The sequence below is a fragment of the Cricetulus griseus genome, chromosome X (genome assembly GCF_003668045.3).
Source record: "Cricetulus griseus strain 17A/GY chromosome X, alternate assembly CriGri-PICRH-1.0, whole genome shotgun sequence".
Lineage (NCBI taxonomy): Eukaryota > Metazoa > Chordata > Mammalia > Rodentia > Cricetidae > Cricetulus > Cricetulus griseus.
In genome coordinates, this window is record NC_048604.1 from 62,496,226 (window position 1) to 62,519,357 (window position 23,132).

Here is a 23,132-nt window from a genome sequence, read left to right on the forward strand (position 1 = left end):
CACCCGTCCTCCCCTACCCACCCCCCAACTAAAACCTTATGTGTCACATATCTTTTCTGTTCCCCCTGGATGGTGAGGCCTTCCATAGGGTGTCATCGGAGTCTTTCGTTTCCTTTGGAATAGGGCCTAGGCCCACCCCCGTGTGTCTTGGCTCAGGGAGTATTCCTCTATATGGACTGGGCTCCCAAAGTTCACACCTATGCTAGGGATAAATACTGGGCTTCTACAGGAGGTCCCATAGATTTCTGAGCTTTCCTCACAGAAACCCATGTTCCTTGGTTCTGGATCAGTCCCATGTTGGTATTCCAGCTATCAAACTGGGGAGCAAGAGTTCCCGGATGTTCAGGTCAACTGTTTCTGTGTGTTTGACCAGCGTGGTCTGGACCTCTGTGCTCTTCACTGGTCCTTCTCTGCATCTGGGTTCCAGTTCAGATCAGTGATTAGTTATGGGTGTCTGCTTCTACTTCTACCAGCTGCTGGATGAAGGCATATAAGTCAGTCATCAATCTCATAATCAGGGGAGGGTATTTAAGGTAGCCTCTCCTCCGTTGCTCAGATAATTAGCTGGTATCATCTTTGTAGATCTCCAGACATTTCCCTAGTGCCTGATTTCTCTGTAAACCAAAAATGTCTCCCTCTATATGATATCTCCATTCTTGTTATCGTGTATTCTTCCCCTGACTCATATTTTCTGCTTCCTCATGTCCTTGGCATCCCTCTTCCTCTCCCCTTCTCATTCTCCTAGCTCCCTCCCCCCTCTTCCTGTGCTCCCAATTTGCTCAGGAGATCTTGAACCTCTCCCCTTCTCCAGGGGACCATGTATGTCTCTCTTAGGGACCTCCATGTTTATTAGCTTCTTTGGCAGTGTGGATTGTAGGCTGGTAATCCTTACTCTATGTCTAAAATCCGCATATGAGTGAGTACATACCATGCTTGTCTTGCGATTGGGTTACCTCGCTCAGAATGTTTTTTTCTAGATCCATCCATTTGCCTGCAAATCAAGATTCCATTTTTTTTCCGCTGAATAGTACTCCATTGTGTAAATGTACCACATTTTCTCTATCCATTCTTCGGTTGAGGGGCATCTAGGCCGCTTCCAGTTTCTGGCTATTACAAATAGTGCTGCTGTGAACATCGTTGAACATATGTCCTTGTTGTATCAATGTGCTTCTTTTGGGTATATGCCTAAGAGTGGAATTGCTGGATCTTGTGGTAGATTGATTCCCATTTTTTTGAGGAGTTGCCATACTGATTTCCAAAGTGGCTGTATAAATTGGCACTCCCACCAGCACTGGAGAAGTGTTCCCCTTTCTCCACATCCTCTCCAACATGAACTGTCATTGGTGTTTTTGATTTTGGCCATTCTGACAGGAGTAAGATGGTATCTCAGAGTTGTTTTGATTTGCATTTCCCTGATGGCTAAGGATGTTGAACACTTTCTTATGTGTCTTTCATCCATTTTAGATTCCTCTATTGAGAATTCTCTGTTTAGTTCTGTAACCCATTTTTTAGTTATATTATTTGGTGTTTTGGTGACTACCTTCTTGAGTTCTTTGTATATTTTGAAAATCAGCCCTCTGCCAGATGTGGGGTTGGTGAATATCTTTTCCCAGTCTGTGGGCTGCCGTTTTGTCTTGCTGACTGTGTCCTTTGCCTTACAGAAGCTTCTCAGTTTCAGGAGGTCCCATTTATCAATTGTTGACCTCAGTGTCTGTGTTACTGGTATAATATTCAGGAAGCAGTCTCCTGGACCAATGCTTTTTGTATCTACGTGTAATCTAGGGCCCATGTATGATAAAAAAAAAAAACTATTTTTCTTCTTTAGTGCTTTAAAATTTTTAAGTGTACAATTTTTTCACCTTGCTTGGTTAGGTTTATCACAAGGTATTTTGAGTTTTTTTCTGAGGCTAATATGAGTGGAATTGTTGCCTTGATTTTTTTCTTATGTGTGTATAAAGAGAGGCTACACATTGTTTTCTGTTAATTTTGTATCCTGCTCCTGCTCTATCAGCATTATCAGCTCTAGATTTTTCTGCAGAAGTCTTTTAAAAATTGTTTAGATTTATTTATTTCATGTGTATGAATGTTTTGCTTGCATGTATATGTGTGCACAATATGCATGCCTGATGCCCTCAGAAGGCAGAAGAGGGTAGGTACCCTGGGATTGGAGTTACAGATGGTTATGAGCCAACATGTAGAAGTTGGGACTTGAATTCAGTTCTCTGCTAACAGGTGCTGTTAACTGCTGAGCCAGCTTTCCTTGACCATGTGGTGAAGTCTTTAGAGTCCCTTGTGTATAGAGTCTTAGTATCTGAAAATAAGGAACTTTGATATCTTCATTTCTTGTTTCTATCACCTTTCTAGCTATCTCGTGCTTTACTCTTCTAAGACTTCAGGCACTGTATTGAATGAAAGCGAAGAAAATAGGCCTGCTTGTTCTGGATCTTGCTGAACATACTTTGAGTTTTCCCTGTTTAGTTCAGTGATGGCTATATTTTTTCATATTTATCTTTTATTATGTTGAGATGTGTTGTGCGTTTTGAAATTTATTTTATGTATATGGGAACTTTGTGTGTATATATGTTTGTATATCACATGCCTGCCAATGGAGACCAGAAAAACGTGTCAGATCCCCTGGACCTGAAGTTACAAATGGTTGTGAGACATCATGTTGGTACTAGGGATTAAACTCCAGTCATCTGAAAGAGCAATCAGTGCTCTTAACTGCTGAGCCACCTGTCCAGCCCGTACTTCTTTTTCAAAAGATTTTAGTGTGTGTGTGTGTGTGTGTGTGTGTGTGTGTGTGTGTGTGTGTGTGTGTGTGTGTGTGTGTGTATAGTCACAAGTGCAGTGCCTGAGGAGGATAAATGCAGGCATTGGCTCTCCCTGGAGTTGAAGTTGCTGCCGTTTGTGAACTGTCTGTATGTACCAGGAAATGGACTTGGGTCCTCTGGAAGAGGATGCTTGAAATGTACTGGTTAACTGCTGTGCTGTTTCTTTAGCCCCCAAGACATGTTGCTTCTATTCTTGTTTCTTTTGTACTTTTGTCATACTGGGGTTTTTAAGAATCCTTTCTGAATGAAATGAGATGATCATATGATTTCTGTCCCTGAGTCTATGTGATAGATTTATTGAATTATGTATGTTGGATCATCTCTTCTGAATTAAAGCCAGTTTGCTCATGCTGAGTAACATGAATTTGGTTTGCAAATATCCTATTTTTGCTTCTGTGTTCATTGGGGGATACTATTGTATAATTTTGTTTTTGTTTTGTCTTCATCTGGTTTATCAGTGTAATGGCTTTCTTTGCAAATAGAGTTCAGTAGCATTCTTTCCTTTTTCTCTTTTATGTTATTACTTGAGAAGCATTGGTGTTAATCATTAATAGGCTGGTAAAATTCAGAAGTTTTTTTTTTTTACATTGGGAGGTTTTTTATGATTGTTTTCAATCTTGTTGCTTGTTATAAATCTCTTTAAATAGTTTATCTCATAGTCCTCTAATTTTGTTAGGTCATATATGTAATCCTCCATCCACATCTTTTGTTTTTCTGCTAAAAAGCTGGCATCAAACTTCCTGCAACCCTCTTCTGTCTCCCAAGTGCTAGGATTATAGGCATGCTGCACCACACCCAACTTGTCCTTTGTGTTTCATTAGCTATGAATCTGGGGAGAAGAGACCTCACCATCATTGAGGCTAGCTCAATAGCTTTTAATAGTGTTGATTTGGTTGATGGTCACTGCTCTCATGGTGCCTATTATGCTTCATTTATTCTTGTTTGAATAAAAATAACAACTCAAGTTATAGGTTTGTGTGTTTGTTATAAGTTAAATCAAAATACACAACTTATGATAGATTGTTGCCCTATTTCTTATCCTAATTAGGGAAATATAATATGAGGTTCCCAGAATAATGTAAATCATAGAATTTTATAGATAAGAAAACTACTATCTAGGTCATTTATTTCTCCCAAGAGGAACATATGGCAACACAGAACTATGAGAGAATATAAAAACTGTCTGATTCAAAATATATATGTGCTGTAGGAATGAAAATAAGGGCCCAGACTATACATTCTCTGGTATGGTAAACACTAACAAAATATCTGTCACAAAGATTCCAGATCAGATGTTCTTCCACACTGATTATCGACCACTTATCAGAGATGCAAATAACTATGTATTGGATGAGCAAACTCAGCAAGCGCCTCACCTCATGCCTCCCCCGTTCTTGGTGGATGTCGATGGAAATCCTCATCCTACAAAATTTCAACGGCTGGTACCAGGACGGGAAAATTGTAAAGATGAACAGCTTATTCCACAGTTGGGATATGTGGCTAATGGTATGCTATCTCCTGAAGCACATTTAAAATGTTCCTTACTAGATTCTGATGTAGGTTATGACATGCCTTCTATACTGTTTTTGTTAAGTTTTACTTGTATATTTCAGTTTCTCAGACTAGATTTTCATTGCTTAGCTCTTCTGTTCAAAAGCAAGTGGTTTAGGACAATCAGCAACATGCCCAAGAGGTAATTTGTTGACCTACCACGGGGGAAACTGTTACCATATGTATGACCTTGTTCTGTGTAGTGACTTCTGGTAATGATTAAACTTACTAGCTTTACTATATTAAGCTTAATTGGTAAAAATTATATTGATTATATTATGGATAGTTCATTTTGAAAGTTGCTAGTTAATGAAACCTCCTCAAAAGGAGAATGGGTTTCTTTAGATCGATGTTTCAGTTGTGTATGCTGTCTTTTCTACTTCATCTTCCATAGAATACCTTTGCATTGATTTGGTAATGAATATGTTTCATTTAATTATAGAGGAGTAAGTTACAGATTTGCAAATAGAATTTCCTTTCTTCCTTAAAATTTTGTTTTGAAACAGGATGTCACTATGCACCCCAGGCTAGTTCAGAATTCAAATTTCTTCTGTCTTAGCCTTCTTACTGTTGAGATTACAGGCATGTGCCACTACACCTGGCTTCTGGATTTTCTTTCTTTGCTAGTAAATCGATGCTTGAATTGACCTTCGTAATATAAAATGAAATAAAACTTTATAGAGCAATGTAGTAGAATTTGGTTACTCTGATGATTTAATATTAACTAGAGAAAAATGTGAATAATAAATAGAATGTCAGACTGAAACTATCTAAATAAAAACTTAATTTAGCATAATTAATTTTACAAGAACTAATTACTTCATTACTCTATCAAATAGCATTTGATAGATACAGGGCAAGATGAAAAGCAGGACATGATACATTTAAGAAAGACAAAAGTCAAAATTTTCACTCAGAAGTAAACATTGATTTTTAGTTTATCATAAAAGGAGTTTTCTACTTATTAAAACACTCGTGTTACAAATAAGAATATTTATCTATTTAAAAGACCATATTTTTTAACTTTTTTCATAATGAAATTTTCAGAAAGGAAAGGTGCAGAACATTCTAGGTAACTGTGACTTGTTTATAAATTACTTGGGCCAGGCATGGTAGCTCACACCTGTAATCCCAGCACTCAGAAGGCTGAGGCAGGAGGCCATTCAGGACTATATAGTGAGTTTCAGGCCAAACTGTGTTACAGTGTAAAAAAGACCCAATGTAAAAAAAATCTTATTCAAATCTCTAATTCTTGATTTTAAGCCTTAGAATATAGCATGTAGAAAACTTGTTTTAAAATGTTTTTTTCTTTTTTCTTTTCTTTCTTTCTTTTTTTTTACTTTGCAGGAATTTTCTTTTTTTATAATTGTAATTAGACAAATTTTAAATTGGAAACAAGCTTCTTTTACATGTCAATCCCAGTTCCCTCCCCCTCTCCTCCTCTCCTGTCCCCCCTGGTATCCCAACCTCTTTCTGCTCCCCAGGAAGGGTGAGGTCTTCCATGAGGATCTGCAAAGTCTGTCATATCATTTGGAGCAGGTCCTAGCTCTTCCCCCATGTGTCTAGGTTGAGAGAGTATCCCTCTATGTGGATTGGATTCCCAAAGTCCGTTCATGTACTAGGGATAAATACTAGTCTACTACCAGAGGCCCCATAGATTGCCCAGACCTCCAAACTGACATCCTCATTCAGAGGGTCTGGAACAGTCTTATGCTGGTTTCCTGGCTATCAGTCTGGGGTCCATGAGCAACACATTGTTCAGGTCAGCTGTATTTAACTTTATAATTTATTTTTATTTTCTATACTCTGGTGTTTTGCCTTATGTATGTCTGAAATAGGAAGTACAGACAGTAGTAAGCTACCATTTGGGTGCTGGGAATTGAACCCGGGTCTTCTGTAAGAGCAGCAGCAGCCAGTTCTCTTAACCACTGAGCCATCTCTCTAGCCAAGATTATTTAACTTTGACATTATAGTTATTCTTTAAAATGCCTTGATAACAATGTTGAAGTTAGGACTGTTGGTTAAATCAAGTACAAATGCTAAGTCATTAACTATATTTTTAAATATTCCCATAAAATGTTGTTTCATGTATATGTTGTTTTCATCTTAAATATTTCTAATTACATCGCTCACAGGATAAGCTCACTTTTTGCCATATTAAAGTATACTAAAATGTAATTATCTGACTTTCTATCTTTGATCTCATTAAGGTGATGGTGAGGTGGTAGAACAGGTAATTGGGCAGCAAACTAATGACCAAGAAGAAAGCATTCTTGATGGAATAATCAGAGAATTACAGCGAGAACAAGATCTCAGACTAATTAATGAAGGAGATGTTCCAAATTTTCCAATTAATAGATCATATTCTGTTAATGGTGGTAAGTAGTCCTATATTTGTGGGAAGTATAAAAACACATTTCACTATTTTATTTATATCATGTGTAATGTGAAAGCATTTCATATTTATAAATGCAAACATTTTTATTAATTTATAGCTTCTAATATCAGGTATTCCAAAGTAGCATAATCTCATTGTTATGAGTTATAACAAAAATGATTCAGCTTCTATTCTAACAAATATAGGTAGTGTATTTAATACAGTATTCCACCTGACTCAATTTATTTGAAATCCTTCCTTTTGTTTCTAGAAATGAAGTGTTGGAATAAGTCTGGCCCTTTTGTTGGGAATCCAACCTATGAAGTTTTTAAACTTAAACCACTTTAAGTTTAGAAAGTGCCATTTCAATAATTGGCCTTTCCTTTTGAAAGGAAAACAGCGTATCTAATCCTTTGCTCTTGAATGAATGAAATAGGCTAGTAGTAAAGAGTCTGGTCATCTCTTAGGGAATACAGATAGACTCTCGAAAAGATTTACACAGCAGCTAATCTTAATACCAATAGAAGTTATTATATAATTAATTACTTTACCTAGTAATGATTATTCTTTAAAAGAAAATTTCCCCATTTTACTTTGCATATGTGTATATATGTGTCTATGTGTGTTTCCATGGGCTAGAACTCAGGCTTGAGAACAAGCACCTTTGCCTGCTGATTCATCTTGCTACCTCCAACATGAATATTATTATCTATTGTACATCTTCCTCCATGTACCATGAAATGTGCCTATGTACTTGAGATTAATATGTCTATATATTGGATTGTTTCAATTCTAATGTTTCAGGAAATGTGAGTTTTAACTTTAAAAAGACATGCTTTCTCTGTGTAGTTCTAGCTGTCCCAGAACTCACTTTGTAGACCAGGTTGGCCTCCAACTCACAGAGATCCATCTGCCCCTGCCTCACAAGTGTTGGGATTAAGGGTGTGAGCCACCTCTGCCTGGCAAAGGTTTTTTTTCTTAGTGCTAGAGGTTGAACTCAGTTTCTTATGCAGCAAAGTCACTACTGAACTACATCTTGAGCCCATTATTTTTGTTGTGATTAAGTCTTGCTACATTGCCCACGGTGGCCTTGAATTTGTAGCCATCATGCCTTACCCTCTTAAGGACCAGGATTTATAGGCCTATACCACTGTGCCTGGTTGTTTCTTTTTATACTTAACAGAAGTACTGTAATTTTTGATAAAATCACATGTAGGGTTGCACAGAAGTGAATATATTATTTAAATTTGAGACAATAAATAGAATATTTTACTCATTTCTTGAGTATTTCACAAAATTATAATAAAACACTTCTTCATTTGTGTCCCTTGGGTCATCTAACTCAGTTTTCCTGAACCTTGAACAAGATTAGAAGTAGTCTGGCAATCCTGTATTGCAGAGTTTATTAGAACCCTAATTTAGGTCTTCATTAGTGACGTCAGTGTTTAACTCGACTTCTAACACTAAGTTGCTGTAGATAGATTGGAAATTCCTTTAGCCAGTGGAACCCCACTCACTTCGATTTACAATGTTCATTTTGTTTGGATTGTTTTCAAGTGTTTATTTCTGTAGCTGAAGTTTACAATTTTGTACTTGTGGTTTTCTTGCAAATATGAAAACTTACTAGGAAGCATATGGTGGCTCATGCTTTAAATACTATCATTGGGGCAGCTAAGGTCTCAGGATCACAGTAGATTCAAGGTCAGCCTGAGATACAAAGTTTCTGAACAGCCTAGATTATACTAAGACCGTGCTTGTTGTTGTGGGTCTTTGGGGTGTGTGTGTGTGTGTGTGTGTGTGTGTGTGTGTGTGTGTGTGTGTGTGTGTGTGTGTGTATACAAGTATGCTTAGAATGTATGTGTTGGGAGACCACAGATCAATGGTAAATGTCTTCAGTCGCTCTCCTTATTTTTTGTGACACTCTCATTGAACCCATTGCTCACCAATTCATCCAGACTGACTGGCCTGCAATCCCCAGGTCTCCTCTCTGCTTCTTGGGCTGCTGGCATTATAGGCACATGACACTGGAACTGTGTGCTAGGGATCCAAATTCAGGTCCTCATGCCTGCATGGCAAGCTCTTTCCTGATTGAGCTATCTCCCCAGCACCTGCTTGTATTTTCAATATTTGTTTGTTTTCAAAGTTTTGTGTTTTACTCAGAAGCATTATTTTTAGCAAGTATCATACTCTGTAGCCTAGGCTAGCCTACAGCTCATAATTTACCTCAGCCTCCCAAGAGTTAGCATTACAGGTGTGCATCTCCACACTTAGTTTTCTGACAAATATCCTAATTAAGATAGCTAGAATTTAGATTAAAAAGAAGATGAAGCTCAAACTATTATTAATACATATCTGTGAATCTTTCAGATCATATTTGGACACTGTTTTGTATTCTGTATTTAGTACATGTCTGATAAACAGTGCTTTGAAAAAATACAAAATCTCAACATTATTGAGTACTTATTTATAACGGTATAGAAACATGAAGATGGCACATAAAAATATAGAGCAGGGGTAACAGTTACTTTCATATTTCCAGAAGTCTCTCTCATTTTTTCCCTCCTCTCTGATTTTTGGTGCTAGGGATCAAATCTGGGACTTTGTGCATCCTAGGCCAGCCCCCAAACATCCTGTCTTTGAAACTTTTGTTTTATTTAGACCTCTAATCTCCAACACTACTATCGTTGTTCAGAAAATTGTGGTTTTTTCCTTGCTTTTGCTTTATCTAGCTCTGAGTAGTCCAAATATGGACATACCTTCTTCCCCAAATATCGGGCTTCGGCGTAGTGGTCAAATTGAAGGTGTTCGGCAAATGCATAACAATGCTCCTAGGAGCCAGATGGCCACTGAACGAGATCTCATGGCCTGGAGCAGAAGAGTGGTGGTAAATGAACTGAATAATGGAGTTAGTAGGTGAGTTGACAGGGTAACCTCCATACGAAAATTCAAACTGTATATTTATAAGTGAATTATTTTAAATTAGCCTAGTAACTGAGATACTCTAATCAAGTTGCATCATATATTAGATCTTCCATATTAACTAATTTTAATTAGTTTATTCTATAATAAATATTGTAAATATGCTCAGCTTTTGATAAATGCTTTGGGAAGTACTGAAAATGTGATGCATTATTGCCAATGTATCTGGCTATCATCTAAGTTAGGGTAAGAATACAGTGTTATTAAGAAAGAATTCACAATAGCTAATATGTGAACATGAATGGCATATTGACTGTATATTCAACAGTGACTCCAAGGAAAAGGTCACCAGCTAAATATTGGAGCAGTATGAGTATGCAGTGTAGATGTACTTAAAAGTGTCATTTAAATAGTCTTCATTGGTGAAAGATTTCATTGGCATAATTTCAAATCTAGAATCACCATTCTTACTTGTAAAACTACCTTTTATTATAATAACAGTTACATAAATCATTACAACTGGAAAAAGGTTATACATATTCTATATGTATTATATATGTTTCTATGAACTATTAGAGAGAACATATGAAATTCATTTTAACCATACCACCTAATTAAGTATTTTTAACAGATAACCCAAAAGTAGCAAAATATATTTAATCTCCATTTCCCCTTCTGCTTTCTGGTGTAAGTAGGAATCAAGAAAAAAGACAGCTAATTTTATGGTTGAAATTGCTGGAATAGAGAAAATTAAAAGAATTCCTTACTTAAAATTTAATGATGAAGCCGGGAATTAGATATTTGCACGCTAATATTCATTGGGAAGTTATTCAAGTGAGCAAGTGGTAGAAACAAATCAAATATCAATCAGTAAATAAATAGAAAAAATATGATATAATCATATAATGGTATTTTATTAGTCTATATATAATAAAGCCATTCTGATAACTGCTGAAACATGAATGAAATTTGAAACTGTCTTGCCAGGTGAAAGAAGACATACACAAATAGACAAATAACTCCACTTAACATACAGTATTTAGAGCAGGCCAATTCATGGACATAATAACAGGTATCAGGTTTTCAGAGCATAGAGGAATGGGGAAATGAGAAGTAACTGCTTAATAGTTACAGAATTTATCTTGGGAATGATGGAAAACTAATGAGACTGGGTAGTGGTGGTGATGCAGAACATTGCCACTGAGATATATAGCTAAAACGATTACAGAGATAAATTTTATATTTTGAAATTGTTTAGTTTTTGGGTTTGATGTTTAAACTGCTGGATTCTTTTTATTATTTTGATTTTCAATATTTTATTAGGGTGCAAGAAGAATGTCGAAATGCGAAAGGTGACCTAGAAATTAGTCTTTATACAGTTGAAAAGAAGAAAAAGCCATCTTACACTATCCAAAGAGTAAGTTTGCCTTTTCAGTGCTTTGGAATCTAACGTGTGCAAGGAAGAATTATTTGAAAGATAACATTTATCGATCAAGAAGATATTTAAATTGGTATCTGCTTACAGGGTTCCTAATTTTTAAACCCCAAATCCATATACATACACATATACATGTGCATGGTTATTAATAGAAAAATTTAAATAAAAGGTTGTCTTATTGTATATGTATAAAATATTATTTTCATATGATCATCATTCATAATGTAAAATAAATGCTAGATCCATTAGATGAGAGGTTGACAAGTTCATGTATGAAATCCTGTTTATTTTTAGTTAATTATATTTTATTGTAGTACAGCCACATATTGAATTATAACTTGCCTTTAGTTGTTGCATGTGGTATATAAAGACAGAGTTGAGTAGTTGGAATAGAAATTATCTGACCTAAAATGCCAGACATTCTGCCCCTCTGCAAATAGTTTGCTGACCTTACTGCAGTCCATGTATAAGCTACCTAATCATGTAAGCAAAATCTAAGTATACTTTGGGATGTACTGGATTCATTTCCCAGTAGACCCTGCTATGTAATGGATGGGATACCTGTACTGCATTTGGCCTGTTAAGTTGATTAATACTTCTCATTTATCAGTCAAAAGGCATCAGAATGCAAACTATTTCTTCCTGTCACAACCCCTCTGTAGAATATGGTTAATTGGAGACTCTATGATGATTTTCAATGTTTAAAAAAAAGCTAAGTAATGTATCATGAATTATAATTATTTTTTCAGTATCAATGAACAAAATTGGTAATTATCAAAATACCTTAATATTTGTACATGATTTTGATACCTGCTTTAAAATTTTATATTGTGGAAGGTTTTTTTTTAGCTTGTTTAATCTCTAATATGAATCTAACTCATGGTTTCTTTTTGCTAATTTGCTATCAATTTATCTGGAAATGCTAGAGTTTAGATTATGTATATAATTAGGTAGGTATTTAGGCTAGGATTTAAACATTTCATATGAATTGAAGATGAAAGAAGCCAGACATGGTGGTGCATATCTGTGATCCCAAAATTTGGGGTGCTGAGGTATAGAAAGATAATGAGAGTTTGAGGTCACTCTGGACAAGATAGTACATATAAGAACAAAAACCTGGCCCTTCAAGAGTAGTTTGTAAGAGTTTTAAACTTACTCGCAATGACATGTTAAGGCTGTAGTTTTGCTCTGTGATATTACCAGCAATAATGTATTTTACCTATAACTATTAGATATTATAGAAAGGTAGATGCTACACTAAATGTTATTTGTTAAAATTAATCCAGGCATTGGTGGCACACAATTTTAATTCTAGCACTCGGGAGGCAGAGGCAGGTGGATCTCTGTGAGTTTGAGGCTACCCTGGTCTCAAGAGTGAGTACCAGGACAGCCTCCAAAGCAATACAGAGAAACCCTGTCTCGAAAAACAAAACAAAAAAATAAATATCTTTTATTAATTGTCTCTTTATAGAACCCTAGCAAGCCTGGAAGCCCTGGCTAGCCTAGAACTTGCTATATAGATCAGGCTGGCCTTGAACTCAAATAGATTCACTTGCCTTTGTCTCTGCCTCCTGAACACTGGGATCAAAAGCATGTGCTACCAAGCTGGGCCCCAAATTAATATCTCTTAAACCTGTATACTGTATTAATATTCTGCCAACTCTAGTTACAGTTTCAGCTGAATTACGTGTTACTACTAAAATTGTCTATTTTACATTGTTCACAAATAGCAGTGAAATATATGAAGTTAAAACATGGCATAGTTTCTTGCTTATTATCTGATTGCATACTTCTGTGCTCAAAAATTTGAATTTTTTTAGTTTTGTTTTTGTTTTTTGAGGCAGGGCCTTTATCTAAACCCCCGCTGGCGTAGAACTTATTATGTAGACTATGTAATCTTGAATACAGTGTTCCTTCTGCCTCTTGAGTTTTGAATGCTGGAAATACAGGCATGTGCCATCATGCCAGGCAAGACCGGACAATGCTTTATCAGGGGTTTATGCTCAAGGTTAAAGATGACAACATATGATGCAGGGATCTGCAACTGGCTGGAATCATACTGTTGTTACTGTGTTTGAGACTGTGTCTCATATAGCCCAGGCTTGCCTTGAATGCCGTATGCAGTTAAAGATGACCTTGGACTCCTGAACTCCACATCTTCTTCTAACTCTTCCCTCCACTCGCAGGTTTTGGGATTATAAGCTTGTTCCACAATATCTGATTGGAATATTACTTTTTATATGTGAATTTCTTTGAGTCTTTCCCCTCCTGTTCTTATATAATCTAAAGTTTATTTTCTGTCTATCAATTCTCTCCTGGTATTTTTCTACAAAAAAGATGTATTAAATTTATTCTTAAAATTATTTTTTCTGGGGCCAGAGAGGTGACTCAATAATTAAGAGCACTGGTTGCTCTTACAGAGTACCCAAGTTTGATTCCTTGTACCCATGCCAGGTGGCTCACAATCATCTGTAACTCCAATTCTAGGGGAATCAATGCTCTTTTCTGGCCTCCATTGGCACAAAGCATTCATGTGATGTACAAACATACATGGAGGCAAAACACCCATACAAATAAAATGAAAAATAAATGCAAATAGTTTCATTATTTTGAACCAGGGTGTCACTCTGTAGCCCAAGCTGGCTTTGAACTTATTGTAGTCTTTGTACTTCGGTTTCCCAAGTGCTGGGATTACAAATGTCAACAACCATGTAAAGCAGTGTTAAATTGATTCTAAAGATCTTTAATAAACCCTAAGAATCTTAAGAATACTAATCTGGAATAAAAGAGAAATAAATGATTAAATTTAATTAGTCATTTTAATGCTTTAACAGACTTTCTTCTAAAGAAATAAATGTACATTTAAGAATTACATTAAATATAATATGGATGTTTATTCCTCTTATGATAATTATGAATAATGTGCCATGTTTAAACATTAAATGGGCAAATTCCTGCAACTGAGGTATTTACCATTCAGTTTATTATGTTTTCTTTTAAAATAATGTTTTCCTTCTCTTTTCAGAATGATTATCAGCCCAGCTGTGGGCGGTCTTTACGGAGGACCCAGCGCAAGCGTCAACATACTTATCTAACACGGTCCAACATAGACCATAATTCACAGGCATCATCTCAAAATTCAGGGATACAGGAAGATTCAGACAGCTCCTCAGAGGTTAGAGCTGCTATTATTTATCCAGTGCAACTTTCTTTGTTGTTTTCTCCTTTGTACCATTCATTTAGGTTTATTTTTGAAAGTCACTCAAATAGAAGAGGAAGAGGTTTGTTTACTCATTAATAAGGCACTTAAAAACAGATTTGGGTATCTCATTTAGCCTTTTTGGTTGTCTTTCATGATTTCTACCTAAGATATACTATCTTGGCAAGGATACAGCATATGCCAGCAAAAGTTTGTCTTTGTGACAGTGAGATAACATAGCAAAAGGAAATCTTTCAAGAAATGGAAACAAATGAAACACAAATAATAGAAATAAGGCAAACCCTCTCAGAACTGATTCAGTCTGTAATTGGTTTGTATATCCATTTTATTTTGTTGTTGATTCATCTCAAAACTATCTTCTTCATGACAATAAACAAAGTATAGCAGTTCTTCTCTTCTGGTTCCTCTGTTCCCATTCCTATTGTACTTTTAACAGCTCTATTTTTTAGGTGTATAATGAGAGTTTTATTGCACATTGATGTTATATAGTACTTACTTTCTTCTGCTCTTCACGGTTCTTAAAGTATTATTTCCCTTTTTCTCCATGAATATCTAGACCTGAAAAGAATACTCACAATATTTTTAAAACCAACTTTCAGCATTTAAGAAGGCTATAAGTATTTTGAGGTGTAAACAGTTTTTCTAAGGAAATACAAATGATTTATAGCAGTAAACAGCAGACCATATATATATATATATATATATATATATATATATATATATATAGCAGACCTTATAAAATACCCAGTAGGCTTGTTTTTAAATTTGGGATCTATGTAGAAAAAGTGATTATGTACGTTTTAACTGGAATGTTTGATGAAGTCATAAAGTAATAAATCAGATGTTTTTTTCTATATTACACTAGCTAATACTTAACATATATCTGAATTTTTGTCTCTTTTCTATAGGAAGATGAAACTGTTGGCACAAGTGATGCTTCTGTAGAAGACCCTGTTATTGAGTGGCAAAGTGAAAGTTCTTCCAGGTAGTTTTAATTGACCCAAATTTATTCAACATTTAACATGAAATTATGATTTTGTAGGAGTTTGATAAAACTAGATAAAATATTATCATGTAATAGAAAAAGTTCTGAGTTAGAAGCCTATGTACAATTTATTTCCTCATGACTCCCAGTACATTCTGTGGATATAACTGGAGGTTTTTGTTTCCTTTATCTGTAAAATAAGCTTCTTTTTAAATTTATGATTGTACTTCTTTGCAATTTTATATGATTATTTCAAGTTTTGGTCTTTTGAAACAGAGTATTATTATGTAACTCTGGCTGTGCTAGAACTCACTATGTAGACCAAGGTGGCCTCAAACTCACAGAGATCCTGACTGCCTCTGGGATTAAAGGCATGCACTACCATTCCCAGCTTTTATCTTTTATTTCAGTTTTAAAACTATATCTCTTTCATCAATTCAGGCATAAGATTTATGTTTATTTTTAGGCAGTTTTGTGTTTCCAACACGGATTTTGATTCCTGTTATGGTAAATTAAGTATTTTTATTCAAGAAGCATTTTGTTAAAATCAAATAGAGATCAAAAATCTGTATTATTTTTCTTCTGCTTCAGTCCTTGTCATTTAAATGCTCTTTGATAACAAAATGATCACTTTTCCATTATAATTTTGGTTTATTTACAGTGATTCATCAAGCGATTATTCTGATTGGACAGCAGATGCTGGGATAAATTTGCAGCCTCCTAAAAGACAAACTAGACAGGCAACACAGAAAATATACAGCAGCTCTGAAGATGAAAATTTGAAGTCATTAGAAGATAGGCAGAAGAAACCAAAACAGACTAGAAAGAAGGTTTGTAACATATATATTGTTCATTTTTGCCTTGTTTTTCTTTTTTGCCACTAATATTTGAATATTTAATAATGACATTTGCTTTTGCTCTAAATGTCTTAGAAACCAATAAAATTTTAATTGACTTCAAAGGATTATTTTTAATTTCTTGTTACCAAAGGTAACAGTTAAATATCACCATTATATGTTATTAAACTAGAACATTGACAATTACTTGTTAAAATGTAGCAATGTTCTATAAGAATAAGCCATTATATTATTCAATTATTATTCTCATCATTATCCAGTTAGAATTTTGTAGTCCTATACACATGTCTATATCATAGGATTGAAGAGTTTGATGAATTTGTATTTTATTTTATCCCATTATCCTTTCTTTCCATGACTGTAGTTGAACTTAGGGGACAGTTAATCTACATAGTTTTTTTTTAATTTGATAGTTTAAGTTTACATGTTAATGTTATGACAAGAATATGCTGTTTCTATACTTTCAGTTTTAAAAGGATTGCTGTTCTCTAAAACACCAAAAAAAAATCTATGTATCTAAATGGAAAATGGTGGATTCCATTAACAAATGAGCTCTGCATATTCTTCCTATACAAAATTTAAAAGATATTAATACACTAATACAATAACCCGATTAGTATTGGTAAATATAAATACTAGGGGTTGTACCTATGGCTTCACACATTACCACTGAGCTATGTATACCAGCTCTTTTGTGTACTTTTGCATTTTCAGACAGAATCTCAAATTGCCCAGGTTGGCCTTGAACTTGCAATTCTTCTGTCCAAACTTGCTGACTATCAGGGATTATGGACCTGCAGCATCTGGTCCATCTTACCTTCTTAATAGATACTATTGTATTACTATTATTTGAATTGATGTCTTCTAGATACATGAAGATTACAAAATATGTTATTTTTAGATGGTAATATAATATCAAGCTATTATCTACAATCCAAAAATGAACTACTTGATTTTTTGCTATAAAATTAATATATAGTTCCTATTGTATGTGCTTAAAATTATGTATTTTTACTGTGCATTAAACCTGCTATTTTAAATAATTTTCCTACTTTTTTTAATCTACTATTCATGAATTTGCACTTGAGCTATTGTTGTAAATACTGTCATTGTTTTTTGATTTGTTTTGTTTTAGAAAGGGGGACTGGTTTCTATGGCAGGCGAACCCAATGAAGAATGGTTTGCCCCGCAGTGGATCTTGGATACCATACCACGGCGTTCTCCATTCGTCCCACAGATGGGAGATGAGGTACCCAATAAAAACCCTTTTGCTTCAAGGACACTACTGGGCTTGAGAGATGGCTCAGCAGTTAACTATTCTCCCAGAGGGCCTACGTTCAATTCCCAGCACCCATGTAGCAGTCTGTGACTCCCATTCCAAAGGATCTAATGCCCTTTTCTGGAGTTCGTGGGCACCAGGCATATACATTGTAAACAGACATTCATGCAGGCTCATAAAGTAAAATAAACCAACAATAACAAAATTTTTCCCTTTTAAAAGAATGAAACAGTTAACATTGCCAGGGGGTGATGGTGCATGCCTTTAATCCCAGTACTAGGGAGGCAGAGATAGATGGATCTCTGAGTTTTGAGGCCTCCTTGGTCCACAGAGCTAGTAACAGGATTGTCAGGACTGTTACAAAGGGAAATGCTGTCTTTAAAAATCAAAACAAACAAGAGAACAATTAACATTATTCAATCTTCGTATCTGATAGTGGTTTTGAGTATATGTGCATAACTTAGGGGAACACGTATGCTACAGAGCACAAATGGAGATCAGGGGACAGCTCTGTGGAATTAATTCTCTTTCTACCTATTACATGGATCCCAGGAATTAAACTCAGGTCACACAACTTGTACAGCAACTGCTTTTAATGACTGAACCATCTTGCCAGCTCCAGGAAATTCATACTGTAATTCTGTTGTGATTAAATATATACTGTCTTTGTTGCTTTGTTCAATTGAGTATTTCTTGAAGAATGTGACTCAATATAATTAATTTTGCATCCCTTGTATAGGTCTGGTCTGGTATAATGTAGTCAACAAAGTAGATGCTAGGTTAACAGGAATTTAAATTTATTCATGATTGACTTCTAAAGTTATGAAAACAATAGACTTTTAATTGTGACTTTGTAGAAGTGAGTGGTACTTTGAGTCCTCACTCAAGAACTGATATTGTTTAAGAAATTGAGCCTGATAACAATATGCTAAAAGAGGTATGTCCAACCCAGAATACCTATGAGTGTGGTTAAACCCATTTGTATATGATATTACATTCCAAGGTCAAAAAGTTGGACACTGTGCTAAAGGATAGTTACTGAATCTGTGATCGAATAAATGTAAATACACATATATAATTAGGCATAGAAAAATCTAAGAAAATATTACTCAGAAACTTCAGCATCTCAGTGACATTATGGTTACCTTGGAATATCTTTCCTCTAGTTAGACTGTTTTATCTGATATATTGACTGACCAAGTATTTGAGCCTTTTTGTGTGTGTGCTGGGGATTGAAACCAGGATTGATACATACTAGGCAGTTGTATTATTGTATGGCACTCTCAACCCCCGCGCACCATTTTGAATTCTGAATTAATAGTAGAAATGTGAAATTGTCACTTCAATAAAAGTCAGAAAAAAGCCAGGCGTTGGTGGCGCACGCCTTTAATCCCAGCACTCGGGAGGCAGAAGCAGGCAGAACTCTGTGAGTTTGACGCCAGCTTGGTCTCCAGAGTGAGTGCTAGGATAGGCTCCAAAGCTACACAGAGAAACCCTGCCTCGAAAAACCAAAACCAACCAAACAAACAAACAAAAAGTCAGAGAAAGACAAGTAAATAGGTTTCAAATAAGACCAAATAAAAAATTTGGCCTAATTTTCTCTTAAAGAGATCTTGTAGCAGAGACATCTATCAGATAACATTGTGAATAAGCTAGCATTTGCTTATTTTGTTTAGAGATGATTAAAATGTTTCCTTTTGATATATGTTGGACTTTTAGTTAGTGCTTGTTTATATTACTATGCTAATAAGCTTCTGATGATTAATGCTGTATTATAAAAAATTAAAAAGCCTTAAAATATTGATAGATCTAAAAATCATAATTTATTATACTTAATGTGTATTTTGAGTCTTAGGAGGTCTGTGGTGAAGTTGGATTAATTTTAAAGGACTTCACAGAACAAAATAAGCCTCTGTATGCTTTTAAAGTCTGATGAGACTGTTCTCTACACTTGATGACCACTTCTGTCAGTTCATGCCCTGATGGAATCACTTTCCTTGTATTTTATTAAACTGATTACACCATGACTTCAAGATTATGTATTATCCTATGACAATTCTTTGGGGGAATGGAGAAAGTATTGTAGTGAACCCAAGAGTTGAATAGCAGTTTGAGAATGTTTTTTATAAGAGCTCATAAAGGCACAAATGTACTCTTCGTGTAATCAGTTTCTTAATTACAGCACTACTTACTGCCTTGTCTAGCTATTAAGCCCTTGTTATTTTGCTTAGAATAACCCTACTGATAAATGATTGCTCTTCAAAATGCTCCTTTTTTTTTTTGGCTTTTTTTGAGACACGGTCTCACTGTGTTTCTTTCGAACCTGTCCTGGAACTCGCTCTGTAGACCAGGCTGGCTTCAAACTCACAGAGATCCTCCTGCCTGTCTCCCAAGTGCTGGGATTAAAGGCTGTGCCACCAACTCCCAACCAAAATGCTCCTTCTTAAAGATATAACTCAAATGCCAAATTCGGGTTTGCCCATACCTCTTAATATATAAGTTTTCATACCTATATATATATATTGTGTGTGTGTGTGTGTGTGTGTGTGTGTGTGTGTGTGTGTGTGTGTGTTATACTTTCCCTTAAAGGAAAATATTACATTTTAATACCTTGTGATAGCATCTAGTGCCTTGTTCTTAGATATTTTTGTCAATATTGGATATTGAAATGAATATATAATGTCCTTAGTTTGGATTTTAAATGGTATGGTTTTTATTTACTAATGTTTAAATATTTTCACTTTCTATGTAGGTTTTTTGTTTTGTTTTTTGTCTTTTTGTTTCTTTTTTTTTCGAGACCGGGTTTCTGTGTCTAACCCTGGCTGTCCTGGAACTGGCTCTCTGTCTGTAGACCAGGCCTACCATGAAGTCACAGAGATCCATCTGCCTCTGCCTCCCGAGTGCTGGAATTAAAGGCTTGGGCCGCCACTGCCTGCCTCTCTATGTAGGTTTTTGATTGAAAGAGTTTGGTCATATATTTTTTTGGCTTTATATGATAGGAATTTATTCTCTCAAACCAGTTTGAAATGTAAAAACAGTACAATGTGCCATTGGCAGAACCATGTTCTCTCCCAAATCCCTAAGGCCGAATCCTTCCCCACTTTCCCCAGCTTTTGGTGGTTCTCAGAATTGTTGCTGTTTGTCAACATGTAGCAACATTACTTCAATTTCTCTCCTACCTTCATATGGCAATCTCCCCTCTAAGTCTCTCTGCATTCCCACTTGCTACCTTCTTATCTGGGCAATCATTTAGGGCGTGCATGCATCTGCTATGAGTTCAAGTACTCTTAAGTTGATTATTTCCACAAAGATAGTATTTTCCAAGTAAGGCCAAAGATTTGTGTATGTGTGTGTGTCTGTGTCTGTGTCTGTCTCTCTGTGTGTGTGTGTGTGTGTGTGTGTGTGTGTGTGTGTGTGTGTGTGTGTGTGTTCAGTTACATTATTCCATGCAAAACCAACCCCTGCATTTGAGAAGGGAGGACTGAAAACTCAGGAACATTTTATTGAAGACCAGGGGGCCCAGAGGGGACCTAGAGCTCCATTATTCTCAGATAGTAATGTCAGAAATGTACCTAAGTTAATCACAATGCTAAGTCCACAGCCTTCTTTATGCACTCATTGGATAGCATTTGGGGTTTGGAAATACATTTTTGTCTTTTCCATAAACTTCAATACATGTATTTCTAAAGCTGAAATTATAGTAGTATATGATGATTAGTGTATTGTGTGTGAAGCATAGTCTCTTACATAAAAACAAAGAGTAGCTGTTTTTACAGTTTGGCCAATGCTATATGGTATGCAGTGTTTGAGTCATATCACAGCATGTCTTATTTACAGATGAGGTGACAGAGAATTAGAAAGGTAAGCAAGGTGCCCAAAATTGCCTATAATCAGATGTTAGAATCACAGCATATTGGTACAGAACTTTCAAAATCCTCAGCATCTCATGCTTTTATGAGAACTGGTCTACAGGGCTCAGCTAACAATGAGAAATTAAATTCCCTGAGGTAAAGGAGGAGGGTTATCTTGCTCATAATTCATTGTGTAGCTTAAACTACCTTATATGATATTTCATTTACCTTATTCCATTTGTTTATATCTGTCAACACTCTGAACCCACTGAGGAAAAGAAACTTCCCTCAAGAAATGCAGAAAACAGGCCTGGCGTTGGTGTGCACGCCTTTAATCCCAGCCCTCAGGAGGCAGAGGCAGGCAGATCTCTGTGAGTTCGAGTTCAGCCTGGTCTCCAGAGCGAGTGCCAGGATAGGCTCCAAAGCTACACAGAGAAACTCTGTCTCGAAAAACAAAAGAAAAAAAGAAATGTAGAAAATAATAGTAAATATTATCTTTGAAGAAATTGGCGTGTCTTACTAGACACTTGAATTCATTTTCTTCTGTGCTCAGCTAATGCTGACGTGAACTCTTGAAACAGAACACTTTCAGTTTGTCTTAAAAATTACTTCATTTCAATACTGGTTGTAGTTGTTTTCCTAGGTAGTTTCACACTGAAGGAAAAAAAATCACCATAGATGTACACAACAGTGGTTGCATTTCAAAGAATTGCTTAAGCTTATGAGTAGCATTCTAAATACCTACATTTGAAGCTATTGTTGAATGTAATAGTTTTCCTGCTGGCACTTTCATTAATGCTTTGTTATGGTTAATTTCCTCACTCTCATCACCTACATCTTCGTGCCCCAGTTCTCCCCTTGTACCCTTCCACTTTAATGTCACAGGTGTTCCATTTCCCTCCCCTCCCCCCTCCTTGAAAGCCGTTTTCCCCTTTCATAGACCTCTCTTTTCTTCAGTTGCCTTTTGCAGCTGCTTGGGAGCAAAAGACTGCATATATTATTTATGCAATGTGAAACTTGGCACAGGTTAGGTAGGCATGAGTGCTGAATGAATATCATTTGATCAGAAGAGTTTTAAAACTGAAATTATTTTATGTAAATGGAGGAAGGTGTTTAGGCAATATGGATTGGGAACTGCAGGGTTAAAATAAATATGAGTGTATAACATTGTTTTCTGTTTCAGCTTATCTATTTTAGGCAAGGACATGAAGCTTATGTGAGAGCTGTAAGGAAATCAAAAATATATAGTGTTAATTTACAAAAACAGCCATGGAACAAAATGGATCTCAGGGTGAGTTTGCCCAATGGACATGAGTATAATCAAAAGAGTTTTGGTGATGCAGTTGCCCTAAACTTTTTTTCTAGGTTTCATGGATATTTTGGTGGTAGTGTATTTCCAAAATTAATTGATGCATGATATTTTGTAGAATGGATAATATATATTTCTTAAAATTATGCTAGGTTATAGTGATTCATACCTACAATCCTAGTTCTTCGGAAGCTGAAGCAGGATTGCTGGGAAGTGAAGCCAGCATATACTACACAGTGAATTCCAAACCAACCTAGGCTATAGTGTGAGACTCAGTATCAAACTAAACAAACTGAAACAGAGAGACAGTGCAGTGATTAAGAGCTTTTGCTGAGGACCTGGATTCAGTTCCCAGCACCTACATGACAGCTCATAATCATCAGATCTGATGTTCTCTTCTTGCCTCTGCAGGCACCAGGCACACATGGTACACATACATTCTTGCAAGCAAAGTGGTCATATACCTAAAATAAATCTTTAAACAATTTTTAAGCTATGTGTTATCTTATTGG

The 23,132-nt window shown here is 35.7% G+C and overlaps 1 protein-coding gene across 2 annotated transcripts in view; it reads left to right on the forward strand.

Moving 5' to 3' along the window:
- LOC100751005 (bromodomain and WD repeat-containing protein 3) overlaps positions 1 to 23,132 on the forward strand; it is a 101,712-nt gene that overhangs the window by 51,155 nt on the left and 27,425 nt on the right. For both annotated transcript variants that reach the window (XM_027433040.2, XM_027433041.2), the window contains exons 17-25: positions 4,115 to 4,340; positions 6,596 to 6,763; positions 9,492 to 9,675; positions 11,005 to 11,098; positions 14,145 to 14,294; positions 15,248 to 15,324; positions 15,986 to 16,154; positions 17,317 to 17,430; positions 22,495 to 22,602. In XM_027433040.2, coding sequence (XP_027288841.1) covers positions 4,115 to 4,340; positions 6,596 to 6,763; positions 9,492 to 9,675; positions 11,005 to 11,098; positions 14,145 to 14,294; positions 15,248 to 15,324; positions 15,986 to 16,154; positions 17,317 to 17,430; positions 22,495 to 22,602 — 1,290 coding nt within the window. The remainder of the gene's footprint in view (positions 1 to 4,114; positions 4,341 to 6,595; positions 6,764 to 9,491; positions 9,676 to 11,004; positions 11,099 to 14,144; positions 14,295 to 15,247; positions 15,325 to 15,985; positions 16,155 to 17,316; positions 17,431 to 22,494; positions 22,603 to 23,132) is intronic.